This window comes from Carassius auratus, chromosome 32 (genome assembly GCF_003368295.1).
Source record: "Carassius auratus strain Wakin chromosome 32, ASM336829v1, whole genome shotgun sequence".
Taxonomy (NCBI): domain Eukaryota; kingdom Metazoa; phylum Chordata; class Actinopteri; order Cypriniformes; family Cyprinidae; genus Carassius; species Carassius auratus.
Genome location: NC_039274.1, coordinates 6,525,205 through 6,546,717, shown reverse-complemented (window position 1 = coordinate 6,546,717; position 21,513 = coordinate 6,525,205). Strand labels below are relative to the sequence as shown.

The following is a 21,513-nucleotide window of genomic DNA, read 5'->3' as shown; positions in this document are numbered from 1 at the left end:
GATCCAAAGCCCTGTGCACCACATGTCTCCATTTCTTAATGTGCCAGTCTTCATAGTGTGAGGTGGGGAGCTATTTGATCAAATATTCTTTCAGGTGAGAGCGCACAGAAGATGCTTCAGTCAGGGGAAGAGACAGAGAGGAGGTGTACTTGGGCTGCGCCTGCCCTTACCGATCAGCAAGATTTGTGGGGGGGGGGGGGGGGGGGAGAGTTCAAATTCAAATTGGACACTTTAAACTTCTCATAGTGATGGTTCGCACAGACTTTTATGTGTAGTACCCAGAAACACTGTTCATTAAATAGGTGTTTTCATTAAAAAAAAGTGCTTCTTAATAGAGACCTTAATAGAGAAAGTATGTTTTAGGTAAGCTGTATTATTTAAACACTATCTTTATCAGTTTTATTTGGATCGGCATAACATTAATATTACATCAAAAGAGATTTGACTGTTATAAAAACACAGATCTGTGTCAGAATATACATGAAATGCACACCAGCAGTGAGTCTGTCTGATTGTCATCAGTGCTCGTGCTGCAACTCTGGAAAAATGATGCTGGCTGATCCAGCCAACTGCTCTCAAATTGCTCCTGTGGTACTTTGATGGCATCAGCACCAAGTCGAAACCAAATTTCTAACCAACACGCCCTGCTCAAGACTCTGATCGTCCTGCGCAGTGCCATATGAAGTCAAACAGAACTCATGTCACACAGATAGCATTGCAGTGACATTCACAGAGTTTGGGTTTCTCACCTCAATTCATCTCTTGCTCTTAAAGAAAAATACACTACTAAGCTCATTTGAAGTCATCATTCTTTTGCTCAATTAATCTCTGAGATGGGGAATGTTTGGGGGGGGGGGGTAAAAGAGTGTGCATGCATGTGCATTGTAGCTATTCTTTAGGATCATGTGAACAGCTTCATCAGGAAAAAGATGATTCAAGTTGAGATTAAGTGTGCATCAAGAACTTTAGTTTCAGATACTTGCTGTGAAGAAGTCCTCTAAAAGATTGTGTCAGTTGATTTGAAGTGGATCATTCAGATGTTTCTGTTTCTCCCGCAGGCTTGAGAAGAACGACCAGAACAATGGTAAGGAGTTTAAGGAGTGCTCCAGTTTTGCTTTCAGCTCTTCAGTGAATTAACATTAAGTGAACTTTATCCTTTGAGTTTCTTTGAATGAAAAATGAATAAATGGAAACACAATGAGGGCTGATTTTTTTAGTTCGAGTAAGTTTGAGTTGTACAGGTCTCTGCGAGAATCAAATTGGGAGCAGCTCTTGCTCACTGAATCATTTCTTAATTTCATTACATGTAAGTTGAGGGTTAAACGCTTTTTGGTCTTCGATCTTGTTCCTTTTTAATGAGCTGCTGCCGGTCAGCAGAGGGCATGTGCTTATACTGGTGTTTTCCGCTCTCTTGGCATTGGTAGAGGTGGAAGAGAGAGAGGAGGAGGAAAGCACTGTCTAACAGTCTGTGAGGTGCAGTGATGCAGAGCAGGTTATCATCACACGCATTGATCCACATTAGAATTCAGCGCTCGCTCCAAAGCTTCCTGGCTTGAGCAGAGGAGGTACGCATTTCCAAAACCTGATTTGGCCCTGTGCACACTTTCTCTAGACAGGAATAAAGACTCTTCTATTCCATAAAGTGTTGGAGTTTTGAGAGCTGGATTGGAGCGGTTATATCTTTACACACAGGCGTAGATTTAGTCACGCAGTGCGCTCTACAGGCGTGTTAGCCCGACATCCCAGCTGGGTGTTTTCATATTTTACCTCTCGAGGTTTGTGAAGCAACACAAAAGATCGCTGGATTAGGAAGGCAAATCTACAAAGGGCATTGCAAAGCTTTGAACACAGATTTAGCACATTGAGACTGAACCCTCAGAGCCAGCATCGGCTAATGTGATTAACATCCGTAATTAAAATCGTATTTTTTACTCCCTTTTTAATGTCTGCTCCCAAAGCATTAAATAAACATAACATGTTCTTCTGTAACGCTGAATAACTTAATATTTAACAAATATGCATAAGCGATTTGTGCATGCAGGCAGTTTCTGAATAATAATACCTTTAAATAATAATGGAGTCGTCAACTGTCATGAGGAAACTACAACAACTTGCCTCGATTCTGTAAAGATAGCCTGTAAAAGTTATTTATGTTCTAGATCTGTCGGGTTGGATTTAGCGGGAAACTGCATGCTTCTGTCATTTGTCTGTGCATGTTTGTCATATTCATAAATAAAGGAAACGTCGGGTTACTGATGTATGCAGTGGAAAGTGTCACAGCAACACCAGTGAACATCAAACTGAAAATGAATTGCAAGTAAAGGAAAAGCAATGCCTGTAATAAAACTTAAAACTAACAAAAATATGTTTAGTTTGCATAGCATCACATTTACTAGGTTCATAAAAAATGTCAATCTCTAAACTTTGGTATTTGCTTATAATTACTTATTATAATTAACTAGCCAAGCTGTAATTGTTTCCATGTTTACTTTATATGATGTGAATAGCAATAGTGTAATACCCAACTTTTGTACATTAAAAAAAAAACTTTTTTTTAAATCAGGCAAATCAACAACGCCATAAAGAAACTTACTGTACCTTCTAGTAATTTTTTTTCTTGATATCATTTGTGACATTCACACATATGGTTCTTATGTATTCATTCATCTGTGCGTAAGTGTACGTCAAAACATACGTAGTGTAGCTTTAATTGCACGTTAAGTAAAGTTATCAAATAAGATCCAGGATCATAATTTAAAAAGACTTTGTTTCAGTTTCAAAAACAGCACAATTATGCTTCAGTCTTAATTCATTTTTTTATGCCAATGATACTTACTGTTCTGGTCACATTTCATCTGGATAAACTTCGATTCTGCTTTAATTACACTGAAGTAATCATATCAAAATAAGCTCAAGATAAATTAAAATGGCCTCAATTACAGTATCCATTAACTCTAATGACATGCTTTTCCCACACATCTAATCACATTAAATCTTAGTAAACATTGTTTGCTTTGTAATTATTTAAGAAAAATGATCAAAGTAAGTTCAAGATCAATTGACAAACTCTAAAAGAGAAAGATACCCATGAATCTCCATTAACAGAGTACTCTTGTTTGTCTAACAGTGTCAGCAGACAGTCTAATTGAATGTGTTAAGAAGAAGGACCATCAGAAGGTAAGAGCAACGTTTGAACACATTAAGCACATAAATACAATAACCTTGATTTTGGTGTTGATTTTTAACAAAATAGCTTGCAAGAGCATACACCAATTATTTGAGTAGGTAGCTCGGATGTTGTGTCTCACAGTGATTTAATATGCAAGAGAGCGATCTATGTGCTTTTAGTTAAATGTTCACTGGGCCTAAAGGATATTCTGTGGTCTCTAACGCAGGACTGACCTCACCATTAAATGTCAAGTATCTTGCAGAGCGGAGGCGGAACCAAATAAATGTTCCTGCATATTCTACTGACCTTTCACTCCTCCTTGGTTTCTATGGAGACCAAACAGGCTTTCTCTAGATGATAGTCTCTAACACCCAGCCCAAAACCTGTCCCCACTCGTAATGCCTCGGTACAGAGAGGAGACGAGGGGATATTTCAGGTATTAATAAGGATGTTTGGCATGTTTCAGTGGGCAGTGTACAGTACACAGCATCCTTTCCCCGCCCCAATACGTCTTCTTTAAATAAGCATCTCTCTGCCCTCACGGCCGGACCATAGAAACATAAACAGTCAGCTCTAACATATGTAATATGCAGAACTACATCCAGACTCTGGTGTCTTCTCTTTCATCTCAGGGCATCTATCAGCAGGAGTGAAAACTGGTGAATAAAAACGTCTGATACCAGTCTTTCTAGACTCACGGTACTTGTGATAATGCCAGTATTTAATGCCCAAACTCTTTCTGGTGTATAAAAGAGTCCTGGCAAATTTCTGACAGATTTTGGGATTTGTCGCATGGAAGGGTTGTTTGAACCTATTGTTTGAACCTCCAGCCAAAACCAGTACTTTTTGCGACTTAATTTGGCAATAATTAATAAGGCTCAGAGATCAGGCTACCATGTTGCTTCCCATAATGGTGCTCTCTTTGGTTTCCTATTGTTTGGCATGTTTTTATCTCCGTGTTTGTTTGTATGACCGGCAGTTTTTCTCTGCAGTTGAAGGAGCTGCATAAGAAGGGGGCAGACCTGTGTGTGCAGGACCCCGTGGGTCGCACCCTGCTCCACTATGCTGTGGAAGTGGGAAGCAAGGAGATCGTCAAATACATCATTGATAATGGTAAAATGATCACATTATACATGTCTGGAACGGCTCTCAAAAGCCACTGGCATAGACAACATGACTTTGTCTTTGCAGTTTTTATGTCTGTATGTCATTTCTGTTCAGCAATCAATTTAAAAGCTGCATATGTGGAGTAGATCTTTGAAAGAGTGAAGTAAAGCTCTCATTGTCTCTCTCAATTCTCATACACAGTGGGGGTTGAAATGCCTAAAACTTGTGAAAACTGTTAAATTCCTAAGCTACAATTGATATTATTAACAGACATTTAAGTGAAATTTAAGTTGATTTAGATTGTTAGTTTGTAATAATTACCTCTTTTTTGATATTTGGTGTAAAATACCAGTAAAAGTTGGTTCACACCTACAGTACTTATTCTTTGCTATATTTTAAAATGTGGAAGATGCCATTATTGAATATTCTATATCTAGATTCTACATTTGTCATTTTATTAGATACTACATTTATGTAAAAAACAAAACAAAAACAAATCTGATATAGACATGTATAACCGATATTTGTCTACAAAACAAATGTCAAGCTTCCAGTCCTTTAGATCAACAGGTCTCTATCATAACAAACACATTCAGGTGTGTCCAAGCTTCTGACTGGTATCGTTTGCTTTCAGTTGTTGATTTGTGTGTTGTCTGTAGTGTGTGTGTGTGTGTGTGTGTGTGTTGGGCAGGTCATCTCACTCTCTCATCTTTACTGCTCTTCATTAAGCAACACAGCATCTCCTCTGTGCACATGCTTTAGTGCGAGTTGCAGGGTTTGATTTGTATTTTATTTATTCTTTCTTCTTGTTCTACAGCATCCACCGATATCCTGGATGTAACCGAGAGAGAAAAGTGAGTGCACACTCGATATTTTTATCTGTTGACAGTAAAAGTTCAGGTTCTGTTTTATGATACTGTTGTAAGGGCTGGCTCACTCAGTTTTGAGTTTTATTTTTAACAGCCTCCAGCTTTGTCTTGTGTTTTTCTGCCTCCTGCCCTCTCGGTCTATTTATCCCTCTCTTTGTCTCTCGCTTCCTCTTTGTCTGTCTCTCTCTTGTTATTATTCAGTGGAGAGACGGCATTGCACAAAGCGGCCTCGTTGTTTCAGAGGACAATCTGTCATTACCTAGTGGAGGCGGGAGCATCTCTCATGAAGACAGACTTACAGGTGAGATAGACACGTAGAGAAATAGTTCATGCTCATGTTTGACGCTGGAATAAAGGATGGTTCACACAAAAATGAGTCATCATTTAATCACCCTCATGTCATTGCAAACCCATAAGTCTTGGTTTAATGTTAATCTTTAAAAAACAAATATTAAATAGATTATTTTTTTGTATTGTTTAGATAGATACAAAGAAGCCTAAATGAAATCTGTTCAGCACATAACATGATGGTATATCTTCACCAGACTTGGATTAAATGGATTGAGTCATATGGATTTGTTTTACAATGGCTTTTTTACCTTTTGTTTTGATACACATCCTGTCAGAGTTTATTCCTCATTTGACCTTGATTGGAGAATTTAGGAAGGAATGATTTTGGTCAGTTCTGAATCCAGATTCATGCCAAGCCGGTTCTCTGTAGACGTGTGTGGCTTTTGGATCTCTCTGATTTTGGCTGCAGCCTCCAGCTGGTCTCCGTCCCTGAACGTCTGTGTACTCTGTGCTCTGTTAGTCAGTGCTGACTAAGACCTCTGCGTGAAACAAGGAACCATTCTTCCTTCCAGCAGCCCACCCTCTCCCCCGCTCACCTCCACAGATCCAGCCGAGAGACTCCAGCTCTCCTGCAGCACTTTTGATCGGTGTACCACAAAATTACACACAGCTGTAGACACATTAGACTCTGATTACTGCCTCTCTTCTTTTCAGAAGAAACATCCATTTAAAAACTTCGTATTTGAAAAGATATGTGAGGGACTGATTGTCCCTCACAAAAATCGCATTTGTGGATAGAACCCTCAGCAGTACTTCCTATCGCTTACTGGCTCTTTTTTTTCTTCTGTAGTTTGTATATTTGCACCACTGGGCCTCGGTGTAACAGTCTCCTCTAAAGCTTTTAAAGGACCCTTCCCATCTGATAAAAGTGTGAGAGGGCACTGATTGAGTCTCCCGGTGGACTCTAGTCTTCTATCTGTGTAATTATCAGTAACTCGTGTGCTGTTGAGGGAGAGGAAATGTGTAAAGTCACCAGTCTGACACGGGCTGAGAGCAGGCCATTATGAAGATTTTTCTCTTCAGAGGATATCCCATGATTTTCATCTACCCTCACTCTTCAGGGAGATTGTACTCGCGTGCTCCTGACAGACTCAATCTGAACAAGACCTGATTTAGCGGTGCCATTTTCCTTGACTGTGGTCTGTTGCAAATAACAGCTCCATCAGCACTTTTCTGCCCTGCTTTTCCTCTGTTTCCATCAAATCTAAGGATCCTGCACTCTTGGTTTCTTTCAATCCAGAAAACATCAAATCCAGGATATAGTGACTCATCGTTCATTACCCTGTGATGAAGCACATTCCTCCTCTCTAACTCCCTCCCTCTCAGTTCCTTTGCTCTGTTTCTCTTTTACAGTCAGTCCATCTGTCTTTGTCTTTATATATTGAGAAGCCCCATTATTCCTTCCATCATCTTCCCCTCTCTTCTTTTCGACTTGTATGAGGATGAATGCTGGTTTTAAAAAGCACTTTAAAAGTGTGATCATCTTATATTTCTGTTCGGCATGCCCTGCAGAGTAACTCTCTTAACCACCAAGCTTTTTTTTTTGCCTCCTGTGAAACTCGTCTCTTTTAGTTCATGGCTAATATTCTCCATTGTGCTGTAGCTACAGGACTCAGTAGCTTTTGACAGCTTTTCCAGAACTGTCTTTGTTTGCATGTGAAAGGCTGAAAATGGAGGGATGCAGCACCGCGCTGGAAGTTGTGCGGTATGAAAAGGTGCTGGTGGCCGGCCGTACTGTACACTCTTGAACAAAAGCAGCTTCATCTGTGCCTCAACAATGAAAGCGCCTGGCGGGCAGTCTGAGTGCTCCGAGCTCTGTCCGACTGGAACAGTCCAGGCCTTTCTCTCAGACTCTCTGCTCCAGGCCTGCCTGCAATTAACAACAATTACTGTTGAGCAATGCTGGCACAGGCTACAGAAAAAGAGAGGAGTTTTCTAAAAAACAACATGCTTACCATTAGAGACTTGTACCATTTACCATTGCTCGTGAAGAATCTGTCTGAAAGAAACTGTCCCTAATTGAAGCCTGGAGCAACCATAGATGTTCTTGAAGCGTGTTCCGGAACTTCAGCTTGTGTTTGTATTTGAAATTGCAGTCTCAATGGAACAGAGAGCAGTTTCATTCTAAACTGTCAAATTATTATTATTATTATTATTATTATTATTATTATTATTATTATTATTATTTACCTTTTCAGCGTTTGTTATAACACATGTCTTTATTTTCAGGGTGACACTCCAAAGCATCGTGCCGAGAAGGCGAAAGATGCAGAACTTGCGGCGTATCTTGAGAACCGACAGCACTACCAAATGATCCAGCGTGAGGACCAGGAGACTGCAGTTTGACCTTTAACCTCTCACCCTTCCCCCTCAACCGGCGTCCTCCTGTTTGTGCCAAAACAACAGTAACCAAAAATGTATCGCTAAACTGCACGATGGTGACACATTCCTAGAGAGATGGTGGCACACTTTGCTGTCTCTGAAGAGGTCCCGAGCTTTCCTGTTGGACTTAATGTCTTTCATTTTATTGCACTGCCAAAACATCTTCTAGTTTGTATGTATGAGACAGAATGCATTGCCCTCTATGTTACTGTACTCATCAAGCTTGCTTTTCTAGTGTGACAATGCTGAATGTTAAAGGATTTAAAGATGCATGGGCTGGTGAGGACAGTGCTGTGTGTGTCTCCAGAGTTCTCACTGTCTGTAGAAGTGCACCTGGAGCGTTTACCGTAGATTTAGTATTGCTCTGTTATGGCTGAGCATTAATCTGATCCGTGCTCCAGAACGTGAAAGGGAAACAACATTTCAGTTAGCTGATTTCCTAATAACAGTAAAGCCATTAAATGAAATGATGTTAATGTATAATGTAACTTTCTAGCTTCCCCTGCACTGGAAGTGTTCAGGTTGGTTCAAACATAGGAATGTTTTCTGGGCTCTTGGTTTGCAGTATCAGACCTATTTAGATCTTTTTCCGGTGTGTTATTGGAAAGATTTAGCATTTTCATAGATTTCTCTGCTGTTTTCTAACTTTAACATGGTAATAACATTCGGTACTGTAAATGTATGCGAGTAGCTTTCTGTTTAAGAGGCATTTGCACTGTAGCTTTGATTGCCGCCTTTATTCTGTTCTCTGGATTTATAATTGATGTACTGAAATTATAGCTTCTTTCCTACATTTTTTTTTTAAGTAAATAGATGTTTATATCATTTGTAGCTATAAAAGATGTGTTTTCATGTTTGTATTATACAACTCTGTAAATTAGATTTTGGTTTATGAGAGTAGAGAACAGGTCTCTGTCATTTCAGCTCACTTTTCTTAAATCTTTGTGATAAAAAAAACACTCTCTGTAAGAGTTTTTGTTTCATATTTTTTTTAGTGCTGGTGTCTTAATGCAGATTCAAGATTTAAGGATGCTTATATTTATTTTCCTAAATCTTTATATATTGAAATTAATTAGGCCTTGAATTTATAGATATTTAATAATGTTAGTAACTTGTGACTTATTTCAATTATTTACTTCATAGAATGAAAATCTTCTCTGTCTAAAGACTTAATACTTCATTTTATGAAAGGACCCACTGATTTGAAAGTTTCAAATGTCGTTATACAGTATGTATGCATATTCATATTGTAATTTAGTAACACAGGTCTTGGGTGAACACACTAGCATCTTTAGTGCTCTTCATTTTTCTGCACTCTCAGTTGCATTTGGAAAGTTTGAGTGTTAAAAACAACAACAACTATCCATCCATCTAACCCTTTAACCCAGACAGCTATTTGATAGGAGTCTTGATGAATGAGACCTCACTGAACTCTTTCAATAAACGTGATACGTCTTGATCATTTTTTTAAATTCTAAAAGACTTTTTTGGTAGCACTTTATTTTACAGTATTGTTCCTTATGTACATACTATGTACTTATTATAGGAATTACAATAACTATGTAATAACTAGGTACTAACCCTAAACTTACCCCTAAACCTAACCCTACCCCATGTAGTTACCTTGTGTTACCAGAACTTTCTTAGATAAATACACTGTAAGTACACTTTAAGTACATGTTAGTACATGTACTGTAAAATAAAGTGCAATCCCTTTTTTGTGCTTTAGACCTTTTTAGTATGTCAAATTGGGTTTTGTTATCCATAATGCACGTAATTATTTTTTTTTTATCCTTTCATTCTGTCCTTTTTCTGTTTCGTCTGAGACCCCAGTGTAAAGGCTGATTGTGTAATGTGTATAAGATGATAACACTTTAAGGTTTTGAGTATTGGTGTTACTAATTAGCTCCTGTAACACAGTAATTGAAAAGCCGTTTATATACAGTAGTTCAGACAGACACTGGCTCACATCTGCAGTCTGGGACGAAACAAAGCTAGCAAACGGGCTGAAACTGTAAATGGGCTTCAAGCCAACAGCGCTTTTTTCTCAGTCATGCCAACTTCATTTCTTTACTGAGGAATTTTGATCATTTAATTTTCCTGTCTGAGATAAACAGCCTACAGGAGCCTCTCACGCTCACGGTGACTGAAGGGATTAAGTGAACGTTTGTGAGTTTTAAGGCTTTCAGTTTCTTCCTAATTATCATAATCCTAAAACTAGTTTGTCAGAATAATAGACAGAACAGATGGCATAGATTTGCCGCGAATGTTTGAATTTATTGCAAAACACTTAGAGGACAGTTTTTCCTCATGTACCGTTATAGTAAGAACCATTTCTATTGTCACTTAAATCTTAGAAAGCAGTTGCACTGAGAGTATGATATAACAAATTCAGTTTGTTACAACTTTTCATTTCTTGTTTAAAATATGTTGGAGCCTTGCTATAATACTCCACAGTTTTTATCCTTTTCTGTAAAACTTCTAAATGATTTGGACTTTATTTGACGTTTATTGACATGGAGTCTCTAGAAATACAACAGCCTTAAATTACTTAAGTGATTTGCAAATTTGAATGTGTCCACAATTCCATACCTGATTATGAACAGTATGTATTTTTGACTGGCATGATGATGTTCTGCTGCATGAAACAGTACACATCTATTAACTCAGTGAAGTGGGTATTTTAATGGCCAGTTTTTATTTAAGTGCTGTAGACTGCACTTATATCATTTCTATTCCTCTAAGAGCAAGTGAGGTCTGTGACCCTGCATTAGCCCAACGTCACTTTGAATTTAGTTTGGTTTTAAGATTTTATCACCCAGATTTAATGAAATGGTTCTTTTGTTTTGGTGTTGATCCATTTACTCTGGGGAGATTGTAATTAACGCTGGCAGCATTTTATTCCACCCCAACCTTCTCTGCAAGGATTTATTTTCATTTAACCAACAGATCATGACTATACAGTAGTTCTGTAAAGTGCTTCGTTATAATTAATTCATACTTGCATGTGTTCTCAGGCAGCTGTTTACCGCTGGACCTTACATGGCCTTCCATTATCTTATTAAAACCAAGTTTTTAATCCATAGCTTAATTTAGCCTAATCTTTTCATCAGCGATACACTGTCAGCAAGCACTATTTTGCAATTAATTACTTTTCTATAATATCCTATTTTTCTTCATGTAGTGGAGATCCTATTGAAGTATATTCCACGTTCAGTACTTCACCACCAACATTATTAATACACACTCAATTTTGTACTGCATTATTACAAAAGAGATGAGATTTTCCAAGAAATATCACATTTTTCCATTCTTATATGGAAATCTCCTTACTTTTACTTTCAAAAGGCAAAGCAATGTAACATGTATGTACAGTAATTTAAATTTCTGAATGTGTTTTGTTGCTGTGTATTTTCTTACTCATTTAAGCTCTTTAGCCATCATTGAGATGCATGAAAGCAGAAAGAAGAGGAAGAGCTGCGTCTTTCATTGATTAACAGGGAAAAGGATCTGACATTGATACTAATTAGTGTCTGTATTTTTTTTTTTTTTTTTTTTTTTTTTTTTTTGAGTTGCAGTGCAATTCAAGGCTACAGTGTATTATAGGATTTTGAAAAGGAGAATGCAGAAGGCATGGGTTTCAGTGCAATATATTGTTTAAAAAAAGATTTTATGAATATTTTTGTTCTGTAACATGTAGTCAATATTTATCTCTTCAGTGAACTTATTCTGTTACTGTCTGATTAATAAAATAATAAAGCATACTGCATATTGCATACTGAACAGCAAGGTCATTTGTTGCTAAAATCACAGGGATGTTTTTTAAGGCATTGGAATTTGAGTGGTCTTTCTGTTGCTGTTAATATCTTAGTGTCTAAAGAATAAGAGTGAGATCTGATCCCTGGTTAAATCTAATGTGAGCTTCATTTTGATTTGTTCTGTACTGTGTTCAGGTCTCCCTCTACTCCACAGATGGGTGAACGTGAGGCTTTGGAGTCTGGAACAACTAAAGTTGAATCCTTGGACTGTATGAACAACATTTTCCTCAGACTCTGCTGCGTTTCTTTCAGTCTCCGCAGGAGTGAGTTGAGCTCGGAGATGAGAGGCAGGATTTAAAAGGAGAAATCAAAGCTTTAGTATAAGTTCTACCAGAAGGACTCAAAAAGACATTGATTTATTAACAATTATCAAATTAGCCAATTAAATTTTGACATAAAAAAAAAAAAAAAAAAAATCTGATCTTACTCTCATACTAGCTGCCAGGACCTGCCAGAGATCTGGACAAAGGAAGAAGTGATATGTGTTTGTGGGTGTTTATATATATATATATAAAAACTTATAATAAAGTTCAGTAGGTTAACATTAGTTCATGCCTCGCAAACTAACATTAAACAATTTTATTACAGAATTAGTCAAAATTTTCAAGTTGTGTAAATTATCATTATTGAATGTAATATAAATGAACATTAAGCAAATGAACAATAATGCATAAATTAATATTAACCTAGAATTTAAAATGATGCTGTAATTGTTGTCCATTGTTATTATGACGCCTAGCATTAACTAATGTTGCCAAGTGAAACCTTGCTTTAAAGTGTTACAAATATTTATTTAATACAATAACGTCTTCACTTTTTGTGAACTTGAAGTAATTGCAGGTACCTTTCGTTAGATATTTACTAGTTTTCGGAGTAAGAAAATAACAAGAAGCATGTGTACTGTATGTGAGCGGAAGTGTAGAGTCTGTTCTAGTGACCTCTGCTTTAAGCACAGACTTCATCCTTGGCTCTTTAACCTTGGACACTCACATGCTAGTTCACCTTTTGCCCATTTGGCAAGCGTTCCCATGACTTCCCTGGTGACCCAGAGAGGAAGAGATTGGGGAGAGGGTTTTGTTGATCATTTGTGCTGGCTGTGAGCAGTCTTTTATTCAAACAATGATTGTTCCATCTGGTCCTCTGTTGGGAGACAGAGGTTTCTCTCTGGAGAGCAGGGAGGAGGTCTTGCCTTTTCAGTTTGCTACAAAATATGTAGCCTGTATAAACCTCCCAGCCTTTCTTTCTTTCTTTTTGTTCCTCACCCCACTTTGATTTCCTCCATGGCCCCCATTTCCCCTGTGGTCTATTTAGTCGTCTTGGAGTGGATGTGTGAAACGAACAGTTCTTTGCACTTAAAAGTTTATATATACATGCCTGTAACTTATTTTTTTTTAATCAAATCTTACATGTAATACATATGCTATTACAGGCATTAAAGATGTGCTCTGATTGAAATGAAAAACTAACAGAAAACTATAAAAACTAGTTTTTCAATCTGTCCTCAACAAAAGTGTAATCTGACGCTCCATATCTTTGTAGTTTACAGTCACTTTTTAGTGAGATTTTTCCACGTTATTGATCTGTAGGGTCTTGCTGTAAAACTGCATGATTGTTGCGGCGAGTGTAGGTTTGAATTGTAAGAGAAGGTTTTATGTGAGCTTTATTTATGAGAATGGTTTAATGTGTAGTTGGCTCAGGTCGTCGTGTGTTTTGTTCTGGCCTGTTTGAGCCTGCAGAGAGATTGTTTATCTGACTGCACCATTTGTCCTATTGAGCCGCTGTGCCTGCCCTTAGGGGTTTACACACACATTCACAAATACACAGAATCCCATAGCAGGCAAAAAGGAAGAGAATCTGTATCCTCTGAAATCATTTTAGTTGTTTAAAATGTTTTAGTTGTTTGTAGTATAAACAAGAAATGAAAATATAACTCTACCAAGGAACTTTTATGAATTAAAGAGATACGTTGTTAAAGCTAGCTGTTCATCAATACACAAGTATTTTACAGATTCAGACTGTCCTGTTTTTATTGGTGTAGGTGCCTTTATGTGGTAAGAGACTGAAATAACAGCTAGGTTTGAACGTCCTACCAAAGTTTGTGCCCATTACATTTCTATAGAATTTTAATTTAAATTTTAATGATGATTTGCAAAACCAAGAAGGTATTTGTTTGTAATCTTTATGTAGTTAGAGTACAAAAGGTGTTGTTCTTGTGGCCAGGTTTCTGCAGTATGTCTGCTTGTCTCTAGACAGATATATTTGCTGAATTTGTAAATAGTCATAACTGGCAAGCTCAGTATCTGTAGTCGGATATTTTGCCACTGCATATCCTCTGTCGAAATATAATTTTTATGATTATTTATTTATTTATTTGTACAATTAGTTCTTTGATCAATTGATTTAGTTTCTTGAGTTTCTGTCCTGGGGAAATGCCAAAAGCGTTTGTGAACACAGCCATCTGTTATCAGTTAATAGGTGGACGTTCTTGCTTTCACAGAATTTATAGCTTAGTATTTAATTATATATAATAAAATGTAATTTTATTATTATTATTATTATTACTATTATTATTATTATAGCTAATAAAAATCTATTATTATACTTTTTTAGGTTGACAAGGTCTCTTGGCTGTGCCTGAGGTCTGTTGACTGACGTGGGCTGTGACGTCACGGTGGGGTTCATTTAAATGGGGTTCAGGGGGAGAGGAACCGATTAAATTAGTTTGGGGGGAAACACAGAGGCGGAGTGAGTGACACATAAAGGCGGATGCTGGAGAAGAGTTCACACGCGAAACTTCAGCAAGACATTATTTCAGCGTTTGAGTGTGGGAACTTTCGACACAGAAAACAAGTGAGTTCAAAAAGTTCTTATCTGACCAGTGGACTGCATGGGTTTTCTATTTGATTTAAGCTACTCCGTTAAACTTTTTGAAAAGTGGCTTTGGTAAGTTATAAAGCGAAAATATGGACAGATAGCCTAAACGTTTTTCTTTTCAAACGATATAGAATATTAAGAATATTCAGATATGAACAATTATTTTATTTTATTTTTTAAGTTGATCTATCTTTTATATATAGCCTACACCCAGTATGAATTCAATGGAATTATTTGATACGTTGATAATCATTTGAGTTGGTCTAACGGGTTTTTGTTATCAATAAACTAAAATAATATCCCTTCTGAGGTGCGCAAACATTAGATTAAGTTTGTACCGCGATCAATGCTACATTCAGAGTTGCCATCTTGTAATGTAAGAAACGGTTTTACTGTAAACATGGTGCGTTAAGACCATCAGAAATAATTTAAAGGAAAGTGGAAGTTGTTTTATATATATATATATATATATATATATATATATATATATATATATATATATATATATATATATAATTTGTTTTTTTTTCAGAAAATACATTTGATTACTACAGTAAATTAATGTACAAACTCTAAAACTATAGATAATATGGATCTACTAGCCTACTTGACACTGATTTCCACAGTTTAGGTAGAAATAATACATTTCTAAACGATACTTGAATTATTAGCAGACAACTGTAAGATTTTTACTTCACAGTTGGAGACATGTGAAGTATTGAGTAGGCTACATTTACTGTTCATAAAGTAAAGTTAGTAAAAGTACAATTAGCATGTTGCAAAATCTCAGATTAGCCAAAAAAAAATTATAAAAAAAAAACAAAACAAAACAAAAAAAACAGTTGCTGGGTGGATAGGCAACTTGTGAAAAGTTTTTACACAAAGTAGGTGGTGATCTGCACTAACCCATTGTGATGCAAAGTTGCTTGTCAGTGATATGCATCTTATTTTTCTATGTGATAGTGACCTTTGCTAATTTCAGTCCGAATTAAATCTAAATAGTAAATATTGTTTTAATTTCTGATGCATGTGAATTGTGCATGTGTTGGGGACAACAGCTAATGCCTTAAGAGGAGAAGAATCACCATAATTCAGTTCTCTTGCACAAATCTTTGTGTGCGTGTGCGTTAGAGATCATTGTGCATTTGATGCTCTGGGCTTCATTCGCTCCCTCTCTCTCCTCTTGAATAGAATGGTCAAAGAGTGCAGGGCAGAAAGGAAGAGGACCGCGTTCCTTCTTTTCTTCTCTTGCTCTTTCAGAGACCCTTTTCACCTGACCTGCATTCTGACCTGCACCCTCCCACATCCCACTCTTTCATTTCTCTTTCTTTAGACACTTTTAGGGGCTTTTCATCCCAGAGTGGGACTTAAAAAGTGCAAAATGCACTTTTATTGAAGGGATTACACATTTGGAGCTATACCTTTTCACAGCACTTCAGCAAAGTTGTAAACATTCAACCTTTTGGCCTCTGCCCTGTTTTGGTGTGAGCATGTAACAGAGAGAGAGAGAGAGAGAGAGAGATTCTCTGGGTCAAAACACTGTGGTCAGATCAAATAAAACAGACAGAAAGTGAGAGAAGAAAACTGACCACATAATATAATATAACATAATAACCAGTTCATATGAATAATTTTGAGTGGTAAGTGGAAAAAGCATGTCATACATAGACATTATATTATTTATATAAGACACCCCTCATGTCTATTTAGCCAAGTGAGTTTCATTTGTATTTCAGGCTTTATTTCACATTACTAGAGGAGAAATGGAATGTGTTTCAGAACAATATTACAAAGCCCTCTTGCCCCATGCATAGTAGAGATATGCTCTTAAGTCAACTTCTGCTTATATGAGTGTATATCCTCAGGGTGTGTATATAACGCTGTGGTTACGTGTTGATGTATGTGTGTGTGCCTCACTAACTCTGAACTCTCAGATTCACAGCCCTCTAGTGCTATGCTGGTCACAGTTTCCATCAGAAAGCATTGTTGTAACACTTACCTAATGCTTTGCTGCATGGGACACACAATCTGTGTATGTGTGTGTGTGTGTGTCTGTGTGAGTGCATGTGCGGACATCACCCAGCTGCACACACCCATCAGAAAGAATGATGGGAGACTCACAGTGATTTATGACTGCTAGCCTCAAACCTGTGTTCGAGTAAATCTTGTGCTGAGGTGAACTTAAACAGCTGTTTTTGGTTTGAACACTGTCTCCAGACGTCTCTCTCCTCCCCCGTGTCTGTCTGTCTGTCTGTCAGTCTGTCTCTCTGTGGTTTAGATGACTGATAAAACCAGTGCAGACTTGAACTCCCTCTGCACTGTGTCTGAAGACTAACGCTCAGTTCCAGCTCAGCTTTAAGGGCCTGCTTTGCGTCAGACTTAATGAAAGCACCTCAATTTAATATAGTCTTTACAGAAAAACGCAGTGCTCGTAATAGAATTTAAGAGCTGTTGAAAGGAAAGACTCCAAATGGAAACCTGTTGAAAAGTGGCACTGATAAGCGTGAAACTTTTCCATATGTCTGACTATGAGTGAAGTGGGTCAGAGCTTTGTGTTGTTTTCTCTGCTATGGAAATGAGTTTGAAGTCCAGCTGGTTGTGTGGCGAGGGACTCGCACACTCGAACACTGGGTGCTGGAACGCTCTGAAAAGATGTGCGGGGCGGAGAGAGGACCAGAGGAGGGGAGAGAAGAGAAACCGTGTGTGTCCAGCGGTCCTGCATTCCTCTGCACTTGTGATAATGGAAGCCCCATGGCGTATGATGAGTGAGTAAGGCTCTCAAAGAGTGTGTGTTTCTGTGAGAGGAATGGGGCTTTTAAAGGGCTTTCCACCATCAGAGTGTGTGAGATGTGTGTGTGTGGACCAGAACAGCCTTGTTAGGATGTATGGAACAGCCCCCCCCCAAACACACCCATCATTCATGCACACACACACACACACATATCATATAAAGAAGACCGCCTGATTGCGGAGAAAGGTCAGTGAAAAAAAGGTGAGGAGGGGGAACTTTTTTGGACACAGAGAGAGGGTGAAGACATTTTTGGGCCAGGAAAATGGGGGTTGGGGCTCTCAAATGGGGGTTGGGGCTCTCAAGATTTGTGTTTTTCTGAGAGAGGTTAGTCACGCTCCGCTGAGCGGCTGACACTTAATTACTGTTTGGAGGGAGTTGCAGGATTTACTGGGTCAACAGAATATTTTATAAAACGCTTTAGAAGAGCATTTAGTGTCTGAGAGTGAAAGATGAAGGGGAAAAACAGAGGTAGAAAGCATTTTTACTGCCTCTGCTTAGGGTGACCTCTAAAGGTCCGGCGCCTGAGTGATGAGGGACGGCATTTGTGCTGGGACAGGAGTTTGAGCTGGAAGTTACGGCTGAGAGATGAGTCCACAATATTGCCCTCAACCAACAATGTGCTCCGATGAAACCCCCAGAGCAAAACGGCCAACGTGATTGAGTGAATGGACAGATGGACTGCATTAAAGAGAAAGTGATACAGTCAGAACGAGAGGCTCGTTTGGACTTAATAGATGCTTAATTGTCATCAAAGACAGTTCAATGCTGCTTTTCATGGGTCCAGCTAATTCTGGCCGCTTTGAGTCCTGCGTCTTACAGAGACTGTCCTCTCTTTCAACAGGAGATCAGCTTTTGTTACCGTTAATTACTTTTCCTGCTAACAGAGTTCTGAAGCAGGCTGTCGTCTTATTTACAAAAAAGTGACTCCCACACTGCCAGTGGTGCTGAGTTGTTAGTAAATGTGTCTGTGGGAAGCTGGCTGATGTGTGAATGTGCGTTCTGTAATCTGTGTGGGTCCATATGTGAGTGTACGTCTCTGCATGAGCTGCTGCTTCAGTCCTTTTGCCTTCATATCCACGGAGCGTTCCGGAAGAATGGCGTCCCGCGGCGATGATTCCATTCTCTTCAGACAATGCGCTCCTACTATCTCACAGCACGCGGGCGAATCATCGCCATGGAGATCACAAGCCGAGGATAAAGAGCGCACTCACGCAGCTAGAGCCACAAACCACATATAAGCAGATCTGTGTACATGGCAAAACCCTCATTTGAGATGATCCAGTCAAATAGATCTGAGATTGAAAAAGCTCTTTTATCGGGGGGAAAACATGATTCAGTTGCTCATTACCTCTCATTCGTGGTGTTTTGAATGCTGACGTGTTGAGAAGCAGACGAGCAAAAGTGTGGTGTTTTCATACACACATTTACTAACGCACACACCGTGTGTACACAGCTGAGGAGAGACGGAGAGAAAACACAGGTGTCTCTGGCGGGTCGACGGACACATTCAAAGACACACGTCGACTCTCTTTCTTTTGAGTGTGAGTGGATGTCAGTCAGGGTTGTGAATGGTCTTGTATGTTTGTGAGTGTCGTTTTGCATGTGTATGTTTGATGATTCACAGCAACAAGCAAGTACAGTGGCGGTGCTTTCGGTGCCGAGAGCGTCATTATCATAATCCAAAGAAAATCACTATGTATTCTCCAGTTGTGCAGTAGCTGTTACATTATACTCCTGAGTAATGTGTTTATTCAAACGCTTTTGTATCATTATTATCAGTGATGGCAGAGAACCATCAGCATTATGACCTTCTGTGTTTGCACGAGCCAAGCCTATGACATTTCAATGCCAGTCCCTTGTCAATGAAGCTCTAATTAATCATTCTGAATGATCATCCTTATCAGCTCCAGCCATTCATCTCTAATTGGGAATTTGAAATACTAAAAGGGCAAAGTAACACCTCAGCATAGATTTTTGGATTACTGTCCTGTCCTTTGACAACAGTACTTAAGACAGAAACTGTGTAGTTACTGAAAACTGTAGTTTTGCTCTCCAACAGCTGATTATCTTGTGTTTTTCAGGATGCGTGGCCTGTTCTCCACCATCATCGTGGTGCTGGTGGTTTTAATGATCGTGACCACAGAGGCTGGAAAAAACAAGAAAGGTATAACATGTTGGTCTCTTCCAATAATCTCACATCTCTCCCCTCTTTCTTTTCTTCCATTATTTCATCTCTCAAATAGAATTATATCCTGTGATGTATCGCTTTGAATCTTAAGGCTGGAATACACTACTTTTTGGACAGATTTTGCCCCAGTTTGCTGTCTGGACAAGTTAGTGTTAGTTGATGAAAATCTGAGCCAGTCTGCCAATTTTGGGCATTTTATAGAAAATTGCATAGTGTATGATGGGCACAGGCTGCAATATTCATCGCCAGACTGTGATTCCATCCAGCTGAAGGATTTCAAGCATGTTATTTTTATTTGATATTCAAGCATGATATTTTGAGCCAGTTTTAGAGCGCATATGTATTGCTTTCATTTGTCATGCTTCTTTAAAAGAGGAACGCATGTTTGCTGTGTTTGCAATAAATTGAAAATCTGGTGTGTGATTCTCAGTTGTTACTGTATAATTCCCAGTTTTTCCTTCTGTAACCATTTACAAAGTTGACGAGTGATGCCTAGTGTTTTAAAATCTAGTCTGATTTTAAAAGTCGTGCAGTGTTAGTGTATTGACTGGGCAGTTTTGCATGAGTTTATGTGATACTTGGCTGAAGGGGAGATGAAGTAACGCTTCTGCCCGTGTGTCATGTGACAGAGAAGAATAAAGGAGGTAAGGGTGCTTCGGACTGTGTGGAGTGGCGCTATGGCAGTTGTGTGGCCAATACCGGGGACTGTGGAGCAGGCACAAGAGAAGCCACCTGCAATGAGCAGACCAAGAAAGTCAAATGCCGAGTGCCCTGCAACTGGAAGAAAGACTTCGGACGTGAGTGAAACCTTCTCAACATTTTTTATTATAATTAGCCATCACTTTTTATTTTTGGTTTGTTTTTGTGCTGCTGTGTATTTCTGCACCTTTCGTATCATCTTACATAGTATATTGTATCTCATTTCATGCAGCTGACTGCAAGTATAAGTTTGGTAACTGGGGCGAGTGTGACACAGCCACAAACACAAAGAGCCGCTCTGGCTCTCTGGTAAAGGCTCTCTTCAACGCCGACTGCCAGCAAACCATCTCTGTGTCCAAACCCTGCACCACCAAGATCAAAAACAAACCCAAAGGTACATCCTCAACACTAATCCCAAAACTGACATTCAGTGACGGAAGGCGATCGTTTTGTGCATGTTATGTTCAAACGTTAGCATAAAAATAACATTTAACTAATATTAAATAATTATGCCTTCAACATTAAATTGATTTAAGAATTGTTTGAAATTATTATTAAAAGTCATTAATTTATGTAAGTTTTTTAAATAAGACACGCATGACTCAGCAGGTGTTTGGTTTGGTTTGGCTGAATGGAAACAGTAATGCGTGTAATCTCGACCTGCTGGCCGTGGTGGGTGTCTGAGTGGGATTCAGAAATCAATAGTCAACCTCTGCTCATACACGAGAGGCAGATGTCTAAGTCAGTCCTTTCAAATGGTATGTTTGTGGTTAATATGCTTATCTGAATATGGATTCCAGCAGGAATACTGTAGCATTATTTTAGAAGAGCATTTGCATTTCCTAACCAGCGTGAGATGGGGAGGCGGCGTCAAGAGGTTCGGCTTTACTGCTGGATCTGAATAATCAGATTTTGTGTCAATCTCTCCACAGGAAAGAAAGGCAAGGGGAAGGGGAACTAAAAGCAGCAAGAGATCCAGAGGGGCAGTAAACACCTCGTGATCATCCATCATCCAAACACGGCCTTTTATATCTCTACTCAAGTGTTCTTCAGCATGAGCAGGACTCGCTCTGTAGCCACAAACACATAGCTTTAGAAGACTATGACAGAGTAACAGCGGAGTATTTGACACGTTACATGACTGTTTCATGTGTGAGCGTGGGGAGAATAAAAAGCCTTTGTTTAGTGTGCGTGTGGTGCCCTGTTATTGACCCAATCCTCCGATGTTTCCCTCTCTCTCTACTATCTATCAGCTGCGTGAGCCC

The 21,513-nt window shown here is 38.7% G+C and overlaps 2 protein-coding genes across 10 annotated transcripts in view; both read left to right on the top strand.

The window, feature by feature from the left end:
- LOC113051454 (diacylglycerol kinase zeta-like) overlaps positions 1-9,337 on the top strand; it is a 105,334-nt gene extending 95,997 nt beyond the window's left edge. For all 9 annotated transcript variants that reach the window (XM_026215212.1, XM_026215216.1, XM_026215215.1 and 6 more), the window contains 6 exons: positions 1,059-1,084; positions 3,128-3,177; positions 4,162-4,282; positions 5,094-5,130; positions 5,347-5,446; positions 7,726-9,337. In XM_026215212.1, the coding sequence (XP_026070997.1) occupies positions 1,059-1,084; positions 3,128-3,177; positions 4,162-4,282; positions 5,094-5,130; positions 5,347-5,446; positions 7,726-7,842 (451 nt within the window). In that variant the 3' untranslated portion in view covers positions 7,843-9,337. The remainder of the gene's footprint in view (positions 1-1,058; positions 1,085-3,127; positions 3,178-4,161; positions 4,283-5,093; positions 5,131-5,346; positions 5,447-7,725) is intronic.
- A 5,064-nt stretch (positions 9,338-14,401) lies between these two features.
- LOC113051453 (midkine-B-like) lies at positions 14,402-21,438 on the top strand. Its single transcript, XM_026215206.1, has 5 exons — positions 14,402-14,546; positions 19,443-19,525; positions 20,179-20,346; positions 20,481-20,642; positions 21,181-21,438. The coding sequence occupies exons 2-5, from the start codon at positions 19,444-19,446 to the stop codon at positions 21,207-21,209; spliced, it is 441 nt and encodes a 146-aa protein (XP_026070991.1). The 5' UTR covers positions 14,402-14,546; position 19,443; the 3' UTR covers positions 21,210-21,438.
- The last annotated feature ends 75 nt before the right edge of the window (positions 21,439-21,513 follow it).

Excerpts from the sequence above, each read along its gene's own strand:
- LOC113051453 (XM_026215206.1), top strand. The coding sequence starts at position 19,444 with ATGCGTGGCCTGTTCTCCACCATCATCGTGGTGCTGGTGGTTTTAATG. Across the intron at positions 19,526-20,178 it reads GGCTGGAAAAAACAAGAAAG|AGAAGAATAAAGGAGGTAAG; the intron begins GTATAACATGTT and ends GTCATGTGACAG. Across the intron at positions 20,347-20,480 it reads CTGGAAGAAAGACTTCGGAC|CTGACTGCAAGTATAAGTTT; the intron begins GTGAGTGAAACC and ends CATTTCATGCAG.